This window comes from Rhinoraja longicauda, chromosome 23 (genome assembly GCF_053455715.1).
Source record: "Rhinoraja longicauda isolate Sanriku21f chromosome 23, sRhiLon1.1, whole genome shotgun sequence".
NCBI lineage: Eukaryota > Metazoa > Chordata > Chondrichthyes > Rajiformes > Arhynchobatidae > Rhinoraja > Rhinoraja longicauda.
In genome coordinates, this window is record NC_135975.1 from 8,874,728 (window position 1) to 8,897,864 (window position 23,137).

At 38.6% G+C, this 23,137-nt stretch overlaps 1 protein-coding gene across 1 annotated transcript in view; it reads right to left on the reverse strand.

Moving 5' to 3' along the window:
• Positions 1-2,532: 2,532 nt before the first annotated feature.
• tmem209 (transmembrane protein 209) overlaps positions 2,533-23,137 on the reverse strand; it is a 31,651-nt gene continuing 11,046 nt past the window's right edge. The window contains exons 8-15 of the mRNA XM_078419561.1: positions 21,899-21,967; positions 20,864-20,960; positions 18,581-18,706; positions 17,812-17,909; positions 14,375-14,489; positions 6,758-6,855; positions 6,016-6,089; positions 2,533-3,744 (exon numbers count right to left, since the gene is read on the reverse strand). Of these exons, the coding sequence (XP_078275687.1) occupies positions 3,684-3,744; positions 6,016-6,089; positions 6,758-6,855; positions 14,375-14,489; positions 17,812-17,909; positions 18,581-18,706; positions 20,864-20,960; positions 21,899-21,967 (738 nt within the window). The 3' untranslated portion in view covers positions 2,533-3,683. The remainder of the gene's footprint in view (positions 3,745-6,015; positions 6,090-6,757; positions 6,856-14,374; positions 14,490-17,811; positions 17,910-18,580; positions 18,707-20,863; positions 20,961-21,898; positions 21,968-23,137) is intronic.

A 23,137-nucleotide genomic window follows, 5' to 3' on the forward strand; every position in this document is an offset into this window, starting at 1 on the left:
TGTCTATCTAAACCATTAAGCAGCTTAAGGCTACCAGGCCAATGGCATCCAGTGACTGAGATCATTAGTCTTCAACAACCAAAATCATTCTTTTTTAGAATAAACAGGACTCTTATTCCAGTACTGCTTTAACTTCAAGGACCTTTACTCCCTTTTCACCTCAGGAATCTAGGTCTTTTACATGATTCAATCAAAAATAATTTTGTGCTGGTGGTGGTAGATTTCATTGATGCACAATGTCTTCTTTGCTTCGGGATTGCCATGTTACACAGCTTATAAATTGTTAATCAGACCATACATTAGAGAAATTGTTTCATTCATTGACTTCTGCAGGTACTGATGTGTTCCAAAGGCTTGTCACAGCTCTATTCTTTCCGAAAAGGGCCTCCATCCTTTTTCTCAATCTACAGGGGACATGCCAGCCTAGTTTTGTCAGTAACATTCTTGTCTCCTTATGAGCTTAAACCTTTTTGTGCGTTGGAGCAGATAAATATAGAGGTGCAAGTATTGTGGACAATACTAGTTACAAAATGAATGCCATGTTTTCCCTTTTTTGATAGCATTGCATTTGAACAATAACTAATTGCTTGTCATGTTTCACAATATCTTGAGGGTGGTGGATAAATGTAAACTAAATTAGTCTATTCACTCATTAGGTTACCAGATTGTTGCTTGTTGATCAGTAGAATTGGTTGAATTAGGGCAGAGTTGGATGCATCAAATTATCAGCAGTGTACGTTCACACTAGAGAGTAAACTAAAGCTATCCTTTCAACGAAATCAAAAGTTAAATGTTGAACCTCGTGCTGAAAAATCAGATGGTCACATAAATCATTTTTCTCCAGTTAAAGGGTCTTGCCATCTCCAATGTATCTGAAGTGTTAACTCAGAAAGCTGTTATAATTATTCTGCCAGTGGAACAGACCAGGCTTGATGGGCCGAACGGCTTATTCCTCCTAATTTGTAGGTTGATACGTATGAACGAATTGGCTCACCACTCTATTCTGGACCATCGCGATAACAGGAACACATATACGAGGTTGCTGTTTATTGACTAAAACTCGGCCTTCAACACTATCATCCCCATGAAACTCATCACCCAGTACCAAGACTAAGTCTCTGTACCTCCCATAGCAACTGGATCCTTGACTTCCTCATCAACATCTCAGATGACCTGTGCTGGGCCTAGAACATAGATGCAATCACAACTAAAGCACAGCAGCAACTCTACTTTCTTAGGAATGTTACCGTGTCTGCGACTACTCGAGTAAACTCTAGAAGGCAGCATCTAACATCAAGGTTCCCCACCATCTGGGCCATGCCCTCTTCTCACTGCTGCCCTCGGGGAGGAAGTACAGAAGCTTGAGGTTTCACACCACTATGTTCACAAACCTCTTACCTACAGTTAGGTTCTTGAACCAAACTGCACCTCCCTAACCCGACCTTGACAAAGGAACCTTGCAGCCCACCTCTTCCACTTATTTTTTCTTAATTATAGTTGTGTACTGATATCCTGTTTTTTTGCAGTCTTTTAGAATTTTGTGCAATGTATATGTTTTTTTTTAGGGTTATGCGAGTTGCTATACCCGCAAAGCTGCTACAAGCAAGATTTTATTGTACCTTTACCTTACCATACACGTGCATATGACAAACTTGATCTTGATTGTCTAACCGGTGCACAAAAAGGAAATACTATGTGCATATTATAAAGTTACTGTGTTTTGACAGCATCTGTATTGACAGCAGTTACAATAGTTCCAAGGTTATGGAATTCCTCAAATGTAGATTTATAGTGCCAAACCAAAACAGGTCAGGTCAAACTGAATAACAATTTGCTCATCGTTTAAAAGTTCAGCCTAACAAGACAATACTTACCTGTATGAAATCAGATGTTTTCATGATAAGCCAACTCGGGACCCGAGATGTAAAGTATCCCAACAAAGCTATCCCGCACACACTAGCTCCAAACGTGGAAGAACACAAAGGAACTTCCATTGCTCACATTTGCGGTCCATTCTGCAGCTTCGAAGGACATTAATCTCACCTGGCATATGTTCCATGGGCAGTGGCTTTGCTCTGGTACTTTCACTGAAGAAAGATAGAACATGTGGTGGGCAGACGATCTCATCAGCACCTAGCTCCATCCACACTGGTTCCTAGTTGTATGGTGGGCAGTAAAATAATGTTCCAGGAGCGAATTTTCACTTGTAACCAGTTGTGCAGTTAACATCAGATTGAAAATAGGACAGCAGGAGATAAGGAAAGGGGGGGAGGGGGGGGGGGAAAGGGGTGGTTGAGTCGCAAGTCTGGGGACACATTGCTGTTGAACCTCATGTGACTCCCTGGGCATGACATCTGGTTCAACAGCCTGGACAGAAAAATAGAATAGACTCAGTTTCTTGCTTTCAACCCTTAGTGAGCCCCACTAGAGTAGGATGGATCAGGACTGTTGCATGGTCAGCCATTAAAACCTGAAGAATGGCTGACTTTCAGCAAAACTCCAGTATTTTTCATAGAGTCCTAGGACTCTATGACTCTAGGACTCTATGAAAAATACTGGAGTTTTGCTGTAAGTCAGGGCACTGTATCCAGCAGGGAGAAAGGTACAAGTGCTAATATTAAACAGAACAGCTCTCAACATATCCTATGAACTGAATAAACTTAGTATTACAAGTTAAAATTGATAAAAAGGTAAACAAATCTTTTACAATACATTCACAATCAAAAGATGATAGATACTCCCTTACACGAGTGATATAAAAAGTCCCCATTTATCACTGTGGCCAGGAGTAGATCACAGCTATCCACAGTGGTTTCCAAACCTTACTCTGAAGCTCCAGTACTATCAACAATGCTTTATTCACAATTTATAAAAATATTGGGCCTGTATTAAGAGGACATGGGAGGCCCACATACTTGGATGCAGACATTGAAAGAAATACCACATCAGTATGAAATGAAGAAGGATGCCTCTACATTATTTTTCTTTTCGCACCTTCTTTCCTCCACATTTCACTCATCGGCCTTTTGCTCCCATCAACATCTATTTGCACCATCAATACTCTGACAGAGCATATCATAAATATAAGCCCAGAGTCACTGTTTTGTCAGTATTTCAGAATCAGATTGCTCAGAGCATGACATTATGAATTTAAAACCCAGCTTAGCTTGTATATACTTGAAAGACAGCACAACACTGGAAACATGATTATTTGAGGCAGAACAGGATCTCCACAGCAACTTTGTTCAGAGAACGATGAACGCAGAAATAAGTGTCTCTGATCCACAAAGAATTTCACAACCCTGTTACATTCAGTCGCTCACCAAAATGTGGTAACATTTTGTAGTTTCGCACACAATGCTTCAAAGATCTTGAAATGTACACAATTGCTGACATTCATTGCTGATTGGTGCTGTCCTTTAAACAATGGGACAGAAGGCACTGGTGCAAAATGACAAAACAATCTTAGTAAGTGGCCCACAGCCAGACACTCAGCAGTGTGATGAAGTCACAAGGAAAAGGCTGGCTTCAGTTTCTTTTGCAAAGTCCTGCACTTCTCTGCCAAGCATCATTATCAGATCAAGGAGAATGTGAAGTGATGCCATGTAGTTTTCAGATGTCGCGTAGACTTAATTACTGCTTTACCTCAATACTAATACTGGAGAATGATGTTTCCTGGCAACTTATCCTGAATCGCCAAAAATCCACAAAACGTTCACTCCAGACAAGCCCAGATTTACCCTTCTGTAAAAATAAAATTAGATTTAGTGCAGCTGTAAATAAATTGTTACCTTAATATTGTCTTCCACAAAAACATTAATAATAATTGAATTTGCAGGAAGAGGATATAGGAAAAGCTTTTTTTTAATCTTTCTATTAGTCACCAGGGAGAGCCTCTTTTCTGGGATAAATTTTCTGTCCACTGGATTAGATACAAACAGTGTTCCTCTGGCAGTAAACTCAGAAAATGCGAGAGCAAGAGAGAGAGAGAGAGAGAGAGAGAGATAGATAATGTTTTGGATTGATGTTCTTTAATTAAAACTAGGAAAAGTTAGAAGTTGCGGGGGGGGGGGATTGGAGAGAACAAGAGTTGAAACCAAAACAGAATGACAAAAGGTAGTGATACCAATTGAGGGAGGCAGTGAAGATTTGTTAATTGCATCTGTTCTGTCTGGAAGAAATGTAAATGGATACGGTTAAAGGAAAAACTGAACAAAATTACTGGAATAATGGGCAGAGAGAAAAAAACCCTGCAATTGCTGGAATCATGAAATACTCAGCAGGTTAAGCCACAGTTTGTTGAGGGAGAGACAACCCTTTCATCAGAAAAGATGAGCCCAACTGGAAAGACTGGCAATTTGAAATTGATAACCTCAATGTTAAGTCCAAAGGGCTGCCGCATGCCTAGTACGTGAGTGAGACAACTACAACAGGCTTTGTTGGAACAGTGCAAGACCCAAAGACAGAGACCAGAATGGAAATGGGATGGAGAATAAAAGTGATAGTGCATACAGTCCACACAGAGCTCAGAAGGTTCATCACCTTTGATTGATTCCACCCCACTCCTACTGTCACATAGTCCTGACTCTTCCCTTCCTTGACTTCTTTACTTCCACCTTGGGGGATAGATTAACCATCAAAATCCACTATAATCCCACTGATTTAACAACTTTACAGGCCATGCCTGTGTATCAGCCTTTGGTTAACAGAAGTTTGCCCTCTCAGAATTTACAAAAATCTGAGATACTGAATAAAATTCACTCTGAAGGGATTCATCAGAAAATAATTAAACAATCAAAATGTGAAGCATTTTGGGACAGGAACCGTATGTTTGAAAGATTCCAGCCTGACATCTTTTGAAATGTGATAAGCAAGACAATAAATGAGAGATCAAGGTCATATGTGGGAGAATGGTCCAAAAAGTAAGACCCTATGAGAACATGGGCAAATTAAATGCAGAATTGGTTTGGTAATAGGTGGAGGGCTGTTTTGTGATTGAAAGAAAACAACCAACGATGCACCACAGGCAGATAGAATTTAATCCTTCTCTGAAGGTGATGCACTTTGGAAGAATTAATTGGGCTAAGACATACACAAAGAATGGTAGGACCTAGGGTGCATCGAAGAACAAAGATGTCCGAACTGGCAACACAGATAAATAAGGTAAAGGCAGCAACTGGGACACATGCTTTCACATTCTATGTCCTGCTCAACAAGAGTAGGGATGTTACACAACAATTGAATAAAACACTGGTTCGGCTACAGCTGGAGTAACGAGCACAGCTCTCAGTCACCAGAAGGATGTGATTAGACTGGAGAGGATACAGAGAAGATTCATCATGATGTTGCCTGAGATGGAGTGTTTCAGTTATAAGAGATAGAATATAATTGGTATGTTTTCTTTGGAGTGCAAGAGGCCAAGAGGTTACCAGATGGGAAACCATCAAGATTATGAGGGATACAGGTAGGTATATTCCCCCACTGCAGAGGTATCTAAAACAAGAGAAAATAATCTGGGCAAAGGGGCAAGATGCTTAGAAAGCTAGCGTCATAGAACTGCAGATGCTGGTTTATACCCAAGATAGACACAAAATGCTGGACAAATTCAGTGGGTTAGGCAGCATCTCTGGAGAAAGAGGATAGATTTGACGTTTTGGGTCAGGAAGGTCACCTATCCTTTTTCTCCACAGATGCTGCCTGACCCACTGAGTTACTCCAGCATTCTGTGTCTATCTTGTCACACTTAGAAAAAAAACATTTTTAATCAGAAAGCTGTTAGGATCTGGAGGCAGGGAGTCTCACAACGCATCTAGAAAACCACGGATTGCCAAAGCACCCAAGGAAGCAGACCGTGCTGGTAAATGAGATAGTTATTTGATGGTTGGCATGGACATGATAGGCTAAACATGATTTGTGCTGTATATGCAAAATTAAAAGATGATACTTTACAAAAAGTGATCAACAACATGATCAGAAATCGCACAATAGAGCTGGATAAATCTGAAAATAGCATACCCCAGCATTCCTGACTCCTTTGTTTTAATTATGTACAGAAACATCAGGATGGTGTGAAACATGTTGCTTCTGTCCTGAAAAGTGAAAAACCAAGTTAGAACTTGAAATCAACTTCAGTTAATTTTATTCAGATTAAATGATATGGTCTTCTCCTGAATGATTGCAAAAAGGTTCTTAATAAATAATTCACTCCCAACGAATCCCAAATGTGGACTATATGGCCATTATCACATCTTACTGTGGGCAAGGTTTCCTGCCTCACGAAAGTGGCAGTATTTTAGAAGAGCATCGAGTTGGTCAGAGCCTTTATATAAAAAAGGTAGTTACTTTCTAATTTTAATTTCTAATTAGAAATTAGGGTCTAATTTCTAATTCTCCAGTGTAAATGGTCTGACAATTTTATAAATGCAGATTATACTGTAGTGCGTTGCAATTCACAGTATCAAATCGCACAGCACAAACTCACATAATCCAGGCTGACACTTCAGTGCAATATTGAGTGGTCTGCTAATCCAAGATCCCTCCTCACTCCATTACCTGCATTCCCAGAATGACGTTTATGGTAATTTTCATAACAACCACATTTTGTGGGATAAAATAAAAAGCAATCACTGAATAGGACATCTACAAAGACGCAAGTTGGGGAAAGAATATATTAACGCAGACCGTCGTTTCTTTCACAGTACTAGAGTTTGTTCACGAGAAAGAAAACAAGTAAAAATCAAAGGACACTTTCGGGTACCTTTGGCAAACTGTACACCTGCCCCTGGTAGATAAGCTGGCAATGTGGAGGATTGATGATGCTTTGGTATATACAGAATAAATGCTCATTTGTGGTATCTGCAAAAAGAATTGGAGATCAGAAAAATAGATTTAGATAAAAGAGAATAAGTAGCAAACATGTAATAACACGTTAATCGACTGTAAAGTTGATAGTTACAGGTGGTCTCATTCACCAGAGTTAAGACACAAGAGATTGCAGATTGTGTAGTTAAAGGGTCTGCAGGTTTAAAACCACTCCAGGTAATCCAGATTGACTCCTCATTGCCATTCGTCAGGAGATGCTACATCCTCAAAGGAATATTTCATAATTTTTTAATTTATACTGCTGGGATTGACATTCTACCCATAGCCATATTATGTTATAAAATGGAGAATTGTGCAACCTGATCACGTTCATGTGGTTTCTGCTGTTACTGACTGCTCAGCAGGGACCCTCGTAGCAGCACGAGGGCACAACGACTAAGAGAAGGAAACCCTGAGCGTTGGGATTCATCGTGAAAGCTCAAGGGCGGCTGGCAAATATCACCAGAGCCTAGAACTGACAATGCAGCAACGTGATGCCTATTTATTAACTTGATTATAATAATCGATAATTATTCCTGATCTATAATCAACCAGGGTGGGTTTAAGTAAATACAAGTGCATGATTTCCTTTCTCCTCTGGGATGTCCAGCATTTTGCTCCCCATTAGTGTGAAACAATAAGTAGTTGACAGTCATAGAACAGTGCAGCACAAGTATAGGCCCTTCAGCTGACAATGTCTGTGCCAAAAATGATGCCAAGTCCACCTCTCATCTAACTGCACAATCCATAACCCTCCATTCTCTGCACATCTATATGCCTATCCAAAAGTCTCTTCAGTGCCCCTATCATAACTGTTACAATCACCACCCCAAGCAGCAAGTTCCCAGCACTCACCACGCTCTGGGTAAAAAAAATGTGCCTCACACATCTACTTTAATTTTTACCCCTCGAACCTTAAAGCTATGGCCTCCAGTATTTGATTTTCCATCCTTTTTTTTTTTTTTTTAAATAAAATTTTATTGGGGATAGGTACATAACCTGTTTACATCTTTACAGTCATACATTTTTGAATTGATAATATTGTCAATTATTATTATATACCTTTTACCCCTTTTTTTTAATTTATTTTATATAAACTAAATAAAGCTAACGAAGTAGATGAAGTGAAGAAAGAAAAGAGAGAGAAGAAAACTAAAAACAAAAACCAATTTAAAAGAAAAAATAACTAAAAACAAAAAAAAAAAAAAAATAAGGAAAAAATTAGTTAAAGAAGAATGGAAAAATTTATTAAAATAACAAAAACTTCATTCGAGATATATTCGTACATTCCAAAGTATAGCATTTCATTCATTCTTTAGTCCGAGTGCTAGTCAGGTTCCTGTGCTGAACTATTCTGACCCTTTAAGTAATCAATAAAAGGAGACCATGTTTCAATGAATAATTCCTGTTTGTCCAACAGGGAAAATCTGATTCTTTCCACGTTTAAGGTCTCCGTCATTTCTATAATCCACATTTTAATTGTGGGGGCCGTAGGGCCTTTCCAAAATTTTAGAATTAATTTTTTTCCTGTTATTAAACTATAATCAATAAAGTTTTTTTGTGTTGTTCTGAATGTTTTATTTAATTCTAATTCTAATATTCCGAGTATAATTAATTTTGGATCTGGGTCCAATTGTGTGCTGGTTATTTTAGATATTATACTAAAAATATTTACCCAAAAATTTTTAATTTTTATACAGTTTGCAAACATATGAGATAATGTAGCTTCTAAATGTTGACATTTATCACATTTAGGTGAAATATGTTGGAAAATTTTATGTAGTTTTGTTTTTGAATAATGTAACCTATGTAATACTTTAAATTGTATTAGAGAATGTCTGGCGTTTAGTGAACACTGATCTATATGTTGCAAACTTTCTTCCCAAGTATCTTTCGTTATTACTTGATTTAATTCTTTTTCCCATTTTTGTCTATATAAATCCGTAGAAGGCATGTCACTGTCTAATAAAATATTATATATATAAGATATTAATTTTTCTGTATTAGGATGTTTGTTCCAACATTCGTCAAGAATTTCTGAATTTCTAATTTGAAAATTTTGGGAGTTCGACTTTACGTAATCTCTAAGTTGAAGATATCTGAAATAATCATTTCCACGAAGACCATAAATCTGTTGCAACTCCTGAAATGTCAGAAAGGTGCCTTCCTTATAAAGTTGTCCCATATTTTTAATTCCATAATTCTTCCACTGTGTAAAACCCCGGTCTAACCATGAGGGCTTAAACAAAGGATTATTCACAATTGGAAGAAAAAGCGATAAATTATCTAGTTTTAATGTCTTTTTTAATTGTTTCCAAATTCGTATAGCACTAAATATTATAGGGTTTTCCCTATAAATTTTTTTGTTTAATTTAGACGTGGCAAATAATATCGAACCAATATCAAAAGGCAAACAATCTTCCTTTTCCATTTTTAACCAGTCTGGTTGAAGATCTATTTCTTCCAACCAGAAATTCATATTTTTAATATTAACTGCCCAGAAATAAAACAAAAAATTGGGTAAAGCCAGGCCTCCATTTATTTTTGATTTACACAAGTGTCTTTTATTTATCCTATGATTCTTATAATCCCAGATGAAATCATTAACAATAGAGTCCAATTTTTTAAAAAAGTTTTTTGTCAAATATATCGGAATTGTCTGAAAAAGGTATAATATTTGCGGTAAAAAAATCATTTTTATGGCATTAATTTTGCCTACCATTGAGATGGGGAGTGTTTTCCAGTATTGAATATTCTTATGTAGTTTGTTCAGTAACGGGGGGAAGTTTGCTTTAAATAATGATGTATATATCTTAGTTACATAGATACCTAGATATTTAAATTTTTCATTTACTATTTTAAATGGAAATTGTTGTATTATCTGTTTGTTATGTTCCCTTATTGGCATAATTTCGCTTTTATTCCAATTTATTCTGTATCCTGAAAGTGATCCAAATTGGGTTATTAGCTTTAATAAGTTTGGAATACTAATTTCTGGTTTTGTGATGTAAATTAATACGTCATCTGCATATAGAGAAATTTTGTTCTCTGTGTCCTTTGTGTTATATCCATGTATTTCCGGATGCCCCCTAACTCTTTCTGCCAGTGGCTCAATAGCAAGCGCAAATAATAATGGGGATAACGGGCATCCTTGTCTACAACCTCTAGCTAGGCTAAATTTCGATGACAACCTTTGGTTTGTAAATATTCTAGCCGTGGGATTTGTATATAACAGTTTTATCCATGTACAGAATTTCTCCCCTAGCTGCATATTTTCCATCACCAAAAATAAATAAGACCATTCAACCTGATCAAATGCTTTTTCAGCATCTAGTGAGATTATTGCTAGATCTTCATTAATAATTCTCTTGGAATATATAATATTAAATAATCTTCTTAGATTATAGTATGAGTATCGTTTCTGAATGAAGCCTGTTTGGTCAGGGTGTATTAATTTATTCATCACTGTACTTAATCTATTCGCTAGTATTTTAGTTAAAATTTTTTGATCTGTATTTAAAAGTGCAATTGCTCTGTATGATCCCGGGTCTTCCGGATCTTTATCAGCTTTAGGAATCAGTATTATTATAGATTCATTTAAAGTATCTGGAAGTTTCTGTTGAGTATATATATACTCATACAGTCTATGTAAACGTGGGCTAAGCAAATCATAGAATTTTTTATAAAATTCGGAGCCTAAACCATCTGGTCCTACTGCTTTACCGTTTTTTAAAGAACCAATAGACTCCTCAATATCCTTTATCGTAATCTCCCTTTCTAATAATTCTCTATCGTTTGAATCTAAACCTTTTAAATTACATTTTTTTAAAAAGTCTGCTATTCCTTCTGATTGTGCTACGGTTTTAGTTGAATAAAGGTTCTGATAATATTGAAGAAATCTATCATTTATGTCCTTGGGCATTTTTAATAATTCTCCTGTCTCTGTTCTAATTTTATGAATTATTTTTTCCCCTTCCATTTTTCGTAATTGACGTGCTAATAGTTTTTGTGGTTTGTCTCCAAATTCAAAATGTAATTGTTTTGTTTTTTGATAAAGTTTTATTACTTGTTCTGAATACATTTTATTTAATTTATATTTCAATACAGCAATTTTATTATGTTTTAAAGTAGATGGCATTCTCGCATTTTCTATATCTAGTTGTTTAATTTCACTTTCCAATGTATGTTGCTTAATCCTGTTCTCTTTATTATAAAATGCTTGAGCAGAAATTAATGTACCTCGAACATACGCTTTAAACGTTTCCCACATAAGAGAAATAGGTGTGTCAGGGTTGTCATTTACCTCCAAAAATATTTGAATCTGTTTAATAATATATTCCTGGGATGACTTTTCGTTCAAAATTTGTGGGTTAAATCTCCAATATGCTTGTTTCTCGGACATTCCATTTAATTTAATCATGAATGTTACAGGTGCATGATCCGAAATTATAATGTTATGGTATTTTGAATTATAAATAAATGGAATAAACGTAGAGTCAACTAAAAAATAATCTATTCTTGAGTATGTTTTGTGTACTGGTGAGTAAAATGAATATTCCCGTCCAGTTGGGTTTTCTATTCTCCAGACATCCTTAATATTAGTGGTATTAATAAATGAATTTAAAAATACACTAGATTGAGATTTTATTTTTTTTTGCATTGATGATCTATCTAAGTATGGATCTAATGTACAATTGAAGTCTCCTCCAATTATTAATTTATATTGTGTGAATTCAGGAATTTTATTAAATGTTTTATTAAAGAACATAGGGTTATCAAAATTAGGCCCGTAAACATTAAGAAGAATCACTTTTTCTCCATTTAATTCTCCAACTAATATAATATATCTGCCATCAATATCCACTATTGTTGAGGAGTTCTTAAAAGGTATTCCTTTACGAATTAGTATTGCAACTCCTCTAGACTTGTGGGAAAAGGAGGAGTGATATGATTCAGCAATCCACTTAGCTTTAAGTCTATGTTGAGATTCCTTCTTGAGATGTGTTTCTTGAAGAAATATTATATCAGTTTTGATTAAATTTAGATGTGCCAAAACTTTACCTCTCTTAATTGGTTCATTGATTCCCTTGACATTCCAACTACAAAATGTTATTCCCTGACCCCCACTTGTCATATTAATGTCTTGCATATTGTTTCTAAGGTGGTCTATAACCGAACAGAAGGTACAACACACAGAACCTGACCCTGCTCCCGAACCTCAAATAGATGAATTTAAAATCATATACAACGCTCTTCCGAACACATCTCCTTGTATTTGTCTTATTTTCCCATTCTAACATTAAGTTACAAAAATATTTAAAAAGAGAAAAGTGATAGAGTTGATTAATATAGGGTGAAAGAAAAGAAACTACCTCTACAATTAGTGTAGTTAGTGATAGCCACACTAACGTGGCTAGAATTCTAAAGACTTCCGTAGCCTTTGTAAAAAAAAAAAATTCTAGCTCCGTGCGCAAAGAAAATAAAGGGTTATTTCTAACATTCATATATCTTCTTTGGGAGTAACAAACTTATTTACATACCCATACATACACACACACGATATACCCCTATATATATATATACATACCCGTATGTATGCATACATAAGCACATAACCTCTACATATCTCTACATATCATATTAATTTTTCCACTAAATCTATCATAAATTTAATTTTAAATTGAAAAGTAAAGAGAAAAACGGTCAAACTTTATTATGACTTAGGCTAATTTACCTCTTGCATATCTTCCTAAATAATATAATTGTGTAATTCATTTCTATGTTAATCGAAGACTATTGATTATTCATCATTGTTATCAATCATATACAGTATTAAATTTATATGATTTATGTTAATGTTAATAATTTTATTAATAATTTTTAGTGGTAATATAGATATTTAATAAATATTGGTTATTACATATATAGTTATATATGAGTATACAGATAATAATAATGATTAGTAAACAGAAAAAACAGAAAAGATCACGGTTTTCTCCAATGTCCTCCATCCATTTCGGTTTCCGGATCTCCTCAAAGCTCTTGAAAAAACTTTAAAGGTCTTTTTAGATCTGGCGGGACTCCTAAAGGGTAATGTGAATTCTTCAGTCTGTCATGTTTCCGACTTCTTTAGCATATTCCAGTGCTTTTTCATGGTCTGTAAAAAAGTGTTCCTTGGACTTGTAGGAGACTCTTAGTCTTGCGGGATAAAGCAAGCTGTATCTCAGATCAGGTACCTTCTTCAAAATTCTCTTTGTCTCAATGAACTGCACTCTTTTCTTGTGAACTTCTACCGGATAATCGCGGTAAATACTGAATCTCGCACCTTCAAAAAGGAGCTGTCCCTCCATTTCGGACTTTTTCATTCTCTTCGAAGGGTCTTCCTGGGCCCTCGTTGTAATTGCGGCCGAGGCCTCTAAAGGGCCTTCCTCTTCCATCTGCGGTTTTTTACCGGCTTTTTTTTGTGCCCCACGGGGGGGGGGGGCTGCGTTGTAACGACATATCTTAAAGTCGCGCGCCTGATGACGTCACGCAGGCAGCCGTTCAGATTGCGATCGCTGCAGGTAAAACCCAATTTTCTCCCGTTTTTTTTTCCCTCGGCACGGAGCTAGTTGGCGCTGGACTCAAGCCTCCATAGCGCCACCGGAAGTCTTGATGCCAAGTCCACCTCTCATCTAACTGCACAATCCATAACCCTCCATTCTCTGCACATCTATATGCCTATCCAAAAGTCTCTTCAGTGCCCCTATCATAACTGTTACAATCACCACCCCAAGCAGCAAGTTCCCAGCACTCACCACGCTCTGGGTAAAAAAAATGTGCCTCACACATCTACTTTAATTTTTACCCCTCGAACCTTAAAGCTATGGCCTCCAGTATTTGATTTTCCATCCTGTGAAAAAGATTCTGACTGTCTGCCCTCTCCATGCCTCTCAATTTTATATACTTCTATCAGATCTCCCCACAACTTCCAAAACAATTCAAGTCTGTCCAACCTCTCCCTGTAGCTAATACCACCTAATGCAGGCATTATTCCCTCAACCTTCTCTGCACCCTCTTCAAAGCCTCCCCATCCTTGCTGTGGTGGGACAAGCAGAACTGCACGCAAAGCTCCAAATCCGGCCGGACCAACCTGTTATAAAGCTGCATCAGATTGGACCAGGGTGTTAAGTGATTCTCTGAACAATATTTATTTACCCCTTCTATGCATTTAGGCAGTAGGGAGGGGGAGGATTTATGTCATCGGAGACATTGTGAGAAAGATACTTTTGTACTAAACCAAAATGTCAGAAATCGTTAATATTGCCCTCAAAAACATATCCAAACCATTCAACTCACTGAACTACACGGGGTATTGTGTTAAATGAACTAGCCTTACAACAATTACATACAAGAGTGAACTCATAGCTGCCAAATGACCTAATTCTACATTGCTCTATGCATGACTGAGTGCTTTGCAAGTATTGAAAAGGAGCACTAGCTTTGCTGGTGCCAGCTACAAATAAATACTTGCCTGGTTTATCTGGAGTTTGAATGAAATGTTGGGAAGTGAAAGTTTTCCCATCGGGATATTTAGGGTGTGGAGGTAGCCTTGAGTCAAGGTAAGTGCAGAACATGTGCATTATAATCTGAAACAAAGAAAGCAATGTATTTATGAGAGAGCATCACTTCATTAACCTTGTTCACACTTCATGACCCTGCAAATTATTCTGCACATGTAATTCAAACTGAATGTTAATATTGAAACGGTTCCCACATCTTAGATCAGAAAGTTCATTCCTCACAGTCTCTGCTCTGGTTGCCCATTATTTTTTAATTTTACCTGGTTGCTTATATCCAATGGAAACAGTTTCTCGTTATTTACTCTCATTAGAAGCCTCAAATCCTTCAATTCTAAAAACCTCAAATCACCCTTCAATTCTTTCTGCTTTAAGAGACAACCATCCTTCTGATAAAATAATGCGCCAGGTTTCATTGGTAGGTTGGCAGCAGAGAGTTAGCAGCTTCATGTCAGATGACCCATCCTGCATCTAGCAATAAATGTAATCACAAAGGCCGCACAACAACGCCTCTACTTTTTCCAAAGTTTAAAGGCTTAGGCATGTCACCCGAATTTGTTAACAAACCTTTACAGATGTATTTTAGAAAGTATCCTGACTGGTTACATCATAGCTTAGTATGGCAATTCCACAGAAAAGGAAAGCAAGGGCTGCAGAGAGTGGTGGACTTTTCACTGCCACCATCAGGCAGGAAGCCTGAAGTTGCACACCACCAGATATAGGAACAGCAATATTCCTGAAACAATTAGATTAGAGTCATAGAGTGATACAGTGTGGAAACAGGCCCTTCGGCCCAACTTGCCCACACCAGGCAACATGTCCCAGCTACACTGGTCCCATCTGCCTGCGCTTGGTCCATATCCCTCCAAATTTGTCCTGTCCATGTACCTGTCTAACTGTTTCTTAAACAGTGGGATAGTCCCAGCCTCAACTACCTCTTCTGGCAGTGATGTTCCATACACCCACCATTCTTTGTATGAAAACGTTACCCCTCAGATTCCTATTAAATCTTTTCCCCTTCACCTTGAACCTATGTCCTCTGGTCCTCGATTCCCCCACACTGGACAAGAGATTCTGTGCATCTACCCGATCTATTCTTCTCATGGTCTTATACACCTCTATAAGATCATCCCTCATCCTCCTGCGCTCCAAGGAATAGAGTCCCAGCCTATTCAACCTCTGCCTATAGCTCAGATTCTTGAACTAACCCACATAACCCTAATCCTACCTCAACAACATAACACCACAATCACCTTTTGCACTGCCATTGACTGGTTTTATTTTCTAATTGTGTTTTGCACTGCCGCCTTGTTTTTTGTTTTTACTGTCATGCATAAATGCATGCCCCGTGCACAATGTGGGTACAACTTATATATAATTCATGTTGTTGCGCGACTACATGATTGTGAACTTACGGACGTGTGATGCCACTGTTGCAAGATTTGCATTGTACCTGTACCTCACCGTACATGAGCATATGATAATATACCCAACTTGACTCTACCACTGGCATGCATAAACCCAATATTCTATCGTATCAAAAATCTAATTTTTGCCTAGAGGGTACTCAACACCTGAGCCTCCACAACCCACTTAGCTAGAGAATTTCAAGATTCTTTCGGATTCTCAAATTGCGCTGTGATCACCACACTATAGGGAAAAAAATTGCATTGGAGAGGGCACGGAGGAAATTAATCAGAATGCTCCCTGGAATGGAGTGTTTCAATTATAAGGAGAGACTTGATAGAATGTGTCTGTTTTCCTTGGAGCAGAGGAGACAAAGGAAGGACCTGATTGAGGTATACAAAATTATGAACATAGACTACTTAGAAGGAAACATTTCTCCCTGCAGGGATGCCGAAAACAAGAGGACCGATTTGAGATGAGGAAGAGATTTAGAGGATATCTGAGGGAGAACATTTTCATCCAGAGGGTTGGAATTTGGAACATACTACTCAAATTAAATGGTATTGGATATGTATGTTGTGTATTAATTTATTTTTGGCATGTGTATCACGATAATGAAAATGTAGTTTGGGATAGAGAAACAGGTACTCCCAATAATTAAGAAATATCTTGAGGGGAACTGGGAGGGTGAATGCAGAGATAGAATCAAGAACCAGAGAACCGGTTTAAGGTGAGTGGGACAAGATTTAATAGGAGGGGCCCTTTTTTCACAGAGTGCTGGGTATATGGAATGAATTGCTAGAGGAGGTAGTTGAGGTAGTCACTATAACAATATTTAAAAGACATTTGGACAGGTACATGGATAAAAGAGGTTTAGATGGATAGGAACCAAATGTGGGCAGGTGGGACTAGTGTAGATGGGGCATCTTGGTTGGTATGAACAAGTTGGGCCAAAGGGCCTGTTTCTATGCTGAATGACTATGACTTGGACAAACACTTGAAATGCCAAGGCATTGAGCTGCTGGTAAATTGGATTACTTTAATGTAATGGATGAGTAATTGATCAATATGGTCATGGTGGGCTGATGAGTACGTTTCGATGACTATCTTTCCTGAATGGGCAGCCCGTTGCATTACGACCCTTGGTTTAAATACCCAGCTGGAGGGAAGATAATCTCCTGCAAGCAGGTTTTATACATTCCAATGAGATTACCTTTTACTCTGAATTTAAAAGAGATAATCCAGATTATTTAAATTTCCCTTTCATTTCACAAAACCACAATATATATATATATAGATATATTGGGACATTTGTACTTTGTTGCTTGTGCTTCGTAAAAAAAGGTTATTCAGCTGCAGTAAAACTGTGCACAAAATTTGGTCCACCAAGTCTTTCAACATTCCTGCAGTCGAACTCTATCTCACACTGCTTGATTTTACCCAGGCCCTTTTCCTCATCTGAACATTAGTTGAGAATGATTCAGATGTCTCTATTCCCCTGCTTCTTGGTGCAAAACTTCAACATCCATGTTTTCAAATATCTTGTGATCACCCCTTCTAATCTCTTCTACCATATTGAACTTTATTTTCCCAGTCTATGGGAACTGATACACGGATGATGTTGTACAAGTATAAGAATTTCTGTACACGTTATAATATCACAGTGATACTCTCTTATTCAATGGTTCGATAAATACGATGACATACTTCAATAAAGTCAATTATAGCTTTTCCCATTCATACATCTAGCTTGGGGGGGGGGGGGGAATTATGAAGATAATAACATGCCAAAAAAAGCACTGCATTGTCATGTTTGTAAATAGATTCAATGCTGAGAAGTATTGATATTTGGCCATTGGTGAATCAAGTGTTAAGCAGATTGGGTATGAAAATAAATTTAAGGCCAAAGATCAGAACAGCCATGAGTGCTCGAACAGGCTCAACGTGCAACACTACTCCTATTGTTTCCCTTTTAAATACTCACCGCAGAGTCAGTGGGAAGATCCGTGTCCCATTTCCTAGACTTGTAGTCGCCTCCTCCATTCCATCGGAAAGAGCTCATGCAGCCTCCGTGAGCAAGCTCTGCAACAAACCAACTAACTTATTGAAAAGCCTTAATAGCATTTCAGATGGTTAGGAACAACCACCAATTAAGCAATATTCTGCCTAAACATAATTACTTTTAGCTCACATACCCGAGCTCAGGATAGGGATGTTGATGAGAAATGGAACATGTTCTGTTGCAGGTGTAGGAATGAACTGCAGACGTTGGTTTAAACCGAAGATGGACACAAAATACTGGAGTAACTCAGCAGGACAGGCAACATCTCTGGAGAGAAGGAATGGGTGACATTTTGGGTCTCGACCCTTCTTCAGACTAAGGGTCTCGACGTGAAACATCACCCATTCCTTCTCTCCAGAGATGCTGCCTGGCCCGTTGAGTTACTCCAGCATTTTGTGGCTATGTTCGGTTGCATGCTCTCAACGAAGCAGGGAATGTCAGATGCACTGAAGTCCCTTCATTGTGCAACAATTCCTGCCCGATTGCAAGGTTGTGAAATTTCCCAGCCCAAGACAGCATAGAGAAAGAGAATCCATTACACAGTTGAGAACATCACAGAAAATAAGGGTGGAAAAAATTAACTCTCCCCTAAAACCTGAGCCAAGTCAATTCAATGTTCAATGGCAGAGGTGTGAAGCTTTCATACTTTTGACACACACTACAGTTAAGCACACTATGCTGAAACACTCACCTTTGATTCTCTCCACCAGGTACTCTTGATTTGATGTCATGTCCAAGTATTGGATAACTATGTTCAATGTTGGAATTTGGGGAGCTCGTACCAGGGCTGCCTGCCTTAAGCTAGTGATACTGGTCTCTGAAATGGAAAAAGTGCAAATCAATTGAGCCATTTGGATTCATTTCAATCTCCCCTCCATCAAATTGATCATATTTCCTTATAAGAGATATATAAGGAATGGAACATGTTCTCTTGCAGGTGTAGGAATGAACTGCAGACGTTGGTTTAAACCGAAGATGGACACAAAATACTGGAGTAAAACCCTATCAAATTAACAATGTCATGGAGCATTCCCATTCCTCTGCTCATTTTTACCGATAACCTGTTCTTCCTACATTTCAAACAATTCCACCACCCACACTACACTGGGGTCAATTAGCAGAGGCCAATTAACCTACCAACTTGTACATCTTTCATATATGGGAGGAAACTGGAGCATCCAGAGAAAATCCCTGGTCACAGAGAAGGTACAAATTTCAGACAGAGGAGTCAAGATTGAACCCAGGTCTATTCACCTTCTCTTGTGCTTAACACTAAAGTGCAGGGCATACCTTCTTTATTCGTACATATAGCAGGTTGGCTAGATGGCAGAAGACAAAGTGGCAATAAAGGGGGCTTTTTCTGGCTGGGTGCCAGTGACTAGCGGAGTTCCGCAAGTGTCGGTGCTGAGGCCACTATTCTTCACAGAATATATCAATAATTTGGATGAGGGGATTGAAGGCTTTGTGGCCAAGTTTGCGAATGATACGAGAATAGGTGGAAGAGCAGGTAGAAGGACTTGGACAAGTTGAGAGAGTGGGCAGAGAAGTGGCAGATGGAATATAGGTGTAGCAAAGTGTGCAGTCATGCATTGCGGTAGTAGGAATAAAGGCATAGACTATTTTTTAAATGGGGAGAGAATCCCGAAATCGGAAATGCAAAGGGATTTGGGAGTTCTGGTGCAGGATTCCCAAAAAGCTAATCTGCAAGTCGAATCGGTAGTAAAGAAAGCAAAGTCAAAGCAAGCATTTATTTTAAGAGGGCTTGTATACAAAATCAGGGATGTAATGCTGAGGCTCTATCAGGAGCTGGTAAGGCCGCATTTGGAATATTGTGAGCAATTCTGGGCACTATATCTGAGGAGGGATGTGCTGGCTCTGGAGAGGATCCAGAGGTTTACAAGAATGATCCCAGGTTAACCTATGATGGGTGTTTGTCGGCACTGGATCTGTACTCGCTGGAGTTTAGAAGAATGAGGGGGGACCTCAATGAAACATACAGAATAATGAAAGGCTTGGATAAAGTGGATTTGGAGAGGATGTTTCCACTAGTGGGAGAGTCTAGGACTAGAGGTTATAGCCTCAGAATTAAAGGACATTACTTTAGGAAGGAGATGAGGAGAAATTTATTTAGACAGAGGGTGGTGAATCTGTGGAAATTTTTGCCACAGAAGGCTGTAGAGATAGGTCAGCCATGATTGAATGGTGAAGTAGACTTGATGAGCCGAAAGGCCTAATTCTACTCCTATCACTTCTGACCTTATGTACAGTGGAAGAAGGATTTGCTTGACATAAAAAAAACATAGAAACATAGAAAATAGGTGCAGGAGTAGGCCATTCGGCCCTTCGAGCCTGCACCGCCATTCAATATGATCATGGCTGATCAACCAACTCAGTATCCCATACCTGCCTTCTCTCCATACCCCCTGATCCCTTTAGCCACAAGGGCCACATCTAACTCCCTCTTAAATATAGCCAATGAACTGGCCTCAACTACCTTCTGTGGCAGAGAATTCCACAGATTCACCACTCTCTGTGTGAAAAAAAACTTTCTCATCTCGGACCTAAAAGACTTCCCCTTATCCTTAAACTGTGACCCCTTGTTCTGGACTTCCCCAACATCGGGAACGATCTTCCTGCATCTAGCCTGTCCAACCCCATAAGAATGTTGTAAGTTTCTATAAGATCCCCCCTCAATCTTCTAAATTCCAGCGAGTACAAGCCGAGTCTATCCAGCCTTTCTTCATATGAAAGTCCTGCCATCCCAGGAATCAATCTGGTGAACCCTCTCTGTACTCCCTCTATGGCAAGAATGTCTTTCCTTGTCAGAGGTTCCCCAGCCAACCCTAGTCCAAACACAGGGAACTGAGAATAATTTACTGAAACTGGAATTCTCCCCGATTATTGTAACTCAGCCTCATTAATGCTTAAAGGTGACCATAATTCTAAGACTCAGGCCCTTACATAACATACTCACCACCCACTTGCAGCTCAGGACATCCCAGCCTCCTTAGCTGTGTATTCACACTATCAATCTCTTTGACCAAACGATTCAAAATGGTTTCGTTGATCCACTACATACAGGCAAAATAGAAGAGGACAGGATCTTAGAGTTTCACGAAATTAAAAGCAAACTTAGAAATATTTCCAAGAACTTGGAGCTGATCAAATTCAAAACACCTTTCCAGAAAATCACCAAAAGTCTAAAATTTACAAATATGGGAATTTAGGATGTACGAGGGATTACAAAGCAGGAATCTGGGATCCAGTTAGGCAAGCAACAAAATGGTGCAAACGGACCCCCTCTGCTCTCTAAGCTACCCAAACTAACAATCCTTTAACTACGCCAGGAAGGTGTCAAATCAGTCAAGTTTGAAGACTTCCCCAAACAGGTTTTCTCAATTTTCCTTCCAGCTCCATATGTATACGGAGATCCTCAACCACCCACACCCCTCTCAACGTCTTTACTGCAGTTGCAACTGAATTACAGCAGATACCGTCACAATTCCCACCACTTCTACTGTTTGTGCCTATCACGGAAATAAAACTACCATTTGCCTTCACCTTGGGCTTTTTAAAATTTTAGTCCCTAAAAAGGCCATTATCCTTAATTTATGTACCGACTCATTCAAAGGGTTTGGCTAATTTGAGGTAAAGTTGGATTCCCAACCCGACTGAACAGCAGATCTCTTAATGATGAGATTGAGAGGAACTGGTAATGAACAAGAGGTTGTTGCAAATTGGGGATTTTCATTTATTTACCGAAGATTATTACTTTGTGGACACATCTTGTGAACACCAACTATACGGCATGAAACAGCATGAGAGACAACATTCACCTCCCCATGCCATCACATCTCCAGCTCCAAGAACAGTAAGCTAATAACAAAGAGGACACAGTCAAGGTCAATTAGTTTATGGGACTCTCAACAGGGATAACAGTTAGCCAAACAAGGCAAGCATATGCCAATGTTTCCAAGCCAGAGTCTGGGCGTGCGTAATCATTACTTACATTCCTCAGGTTGGCCGTCCAAGAATCAAGATCCAGCTGTTGCCGACTCACATTCAACCTGATCCACACCTGCAAGTTACAATAGTCAGGATTCCAGGGTAGTGATTTACCAAGTTACTGTACATTCAAACTCATCCGCATGCTCTCCCTTTCTGAAGGATTCTTGCTAGCTTGCAATTCCAAAATACATTGTACAGATGTATGTCAGGTATATTGTCTTTGTGAAGAACTTCTTTATCATCATCTGTACTTTGGATACCAGAAAGCTTGGAAATGGGATCAAAAACATCCAAACTCCATCATAAGAGGCATGCAGTCACACACACCAGCAAGGTTAGAAAGTAGCAATCAGAGGTATGTGCGCTTATCGTCCTCTCCTACCTAAGCTGGTACACAAACCTCATTTATGGTTACACTTGTACTGCCATTTAACGCAATTACAAGGCTCCAGTTTGTAGACCCTGCATCTGGCCAATTTGGCTATTTTTCACCTTATTCAATTTGGTAGGAAGCCAGAAAACCTCACTTTAATCTATTTGGTGCCCTGCCATTTCATGACTAGCCACCAACCCTCGAGAGACCAATATTTGTTAAGCAAGAGACACAAAGGTTAGGACAAATGGAGTTGAGGCATAGGTCAATCATGATCTAAATGAACTATTGAATAAGGTCAGGAGTGGAATGACCTTCTCCTATTCTTAAATTGGAATCCTGTTATAGCTGCTTAACATTCACAAAGTTATTGGAAGAATTGAGTATTCACATTAGCAACCGTTGAACTGATGTACTGGGACAATGGTCTCTAAATGAAGTGACTCGAGTAAGGGGGAATAAAAGAGGCATCTGATTGAATGCTGGTTCTACCACATAGGGTGTCTGCTAATTATGATAGAAACTAACTTCTGAGGAAGAAACTAGAAGTCTTATTTTATTTCTGAGCATCTTTGCTAACTTGTCCATCTAGCAACCTTCTGCACGTTGCAATTGTTGCTTTCTACATCACACGCAAAGCAGAGTTGGAAGCACATGATGTGAACGCTCGCAATAAGGCACCTCTCAGAGCCACCTCAATGAACTTATTGCAAATCTGGTCCAAAGGCATATCAACGGCAACTCAATGTTACAATTACATCCGCCACAACCTTATAAAATGGTGCAGCTGGCTTGAGGGGTCCAATGACCTGCTCATATGTTCATATGTAAAATAACTAACTCACATCCTATGTACCTTGGGTGTAG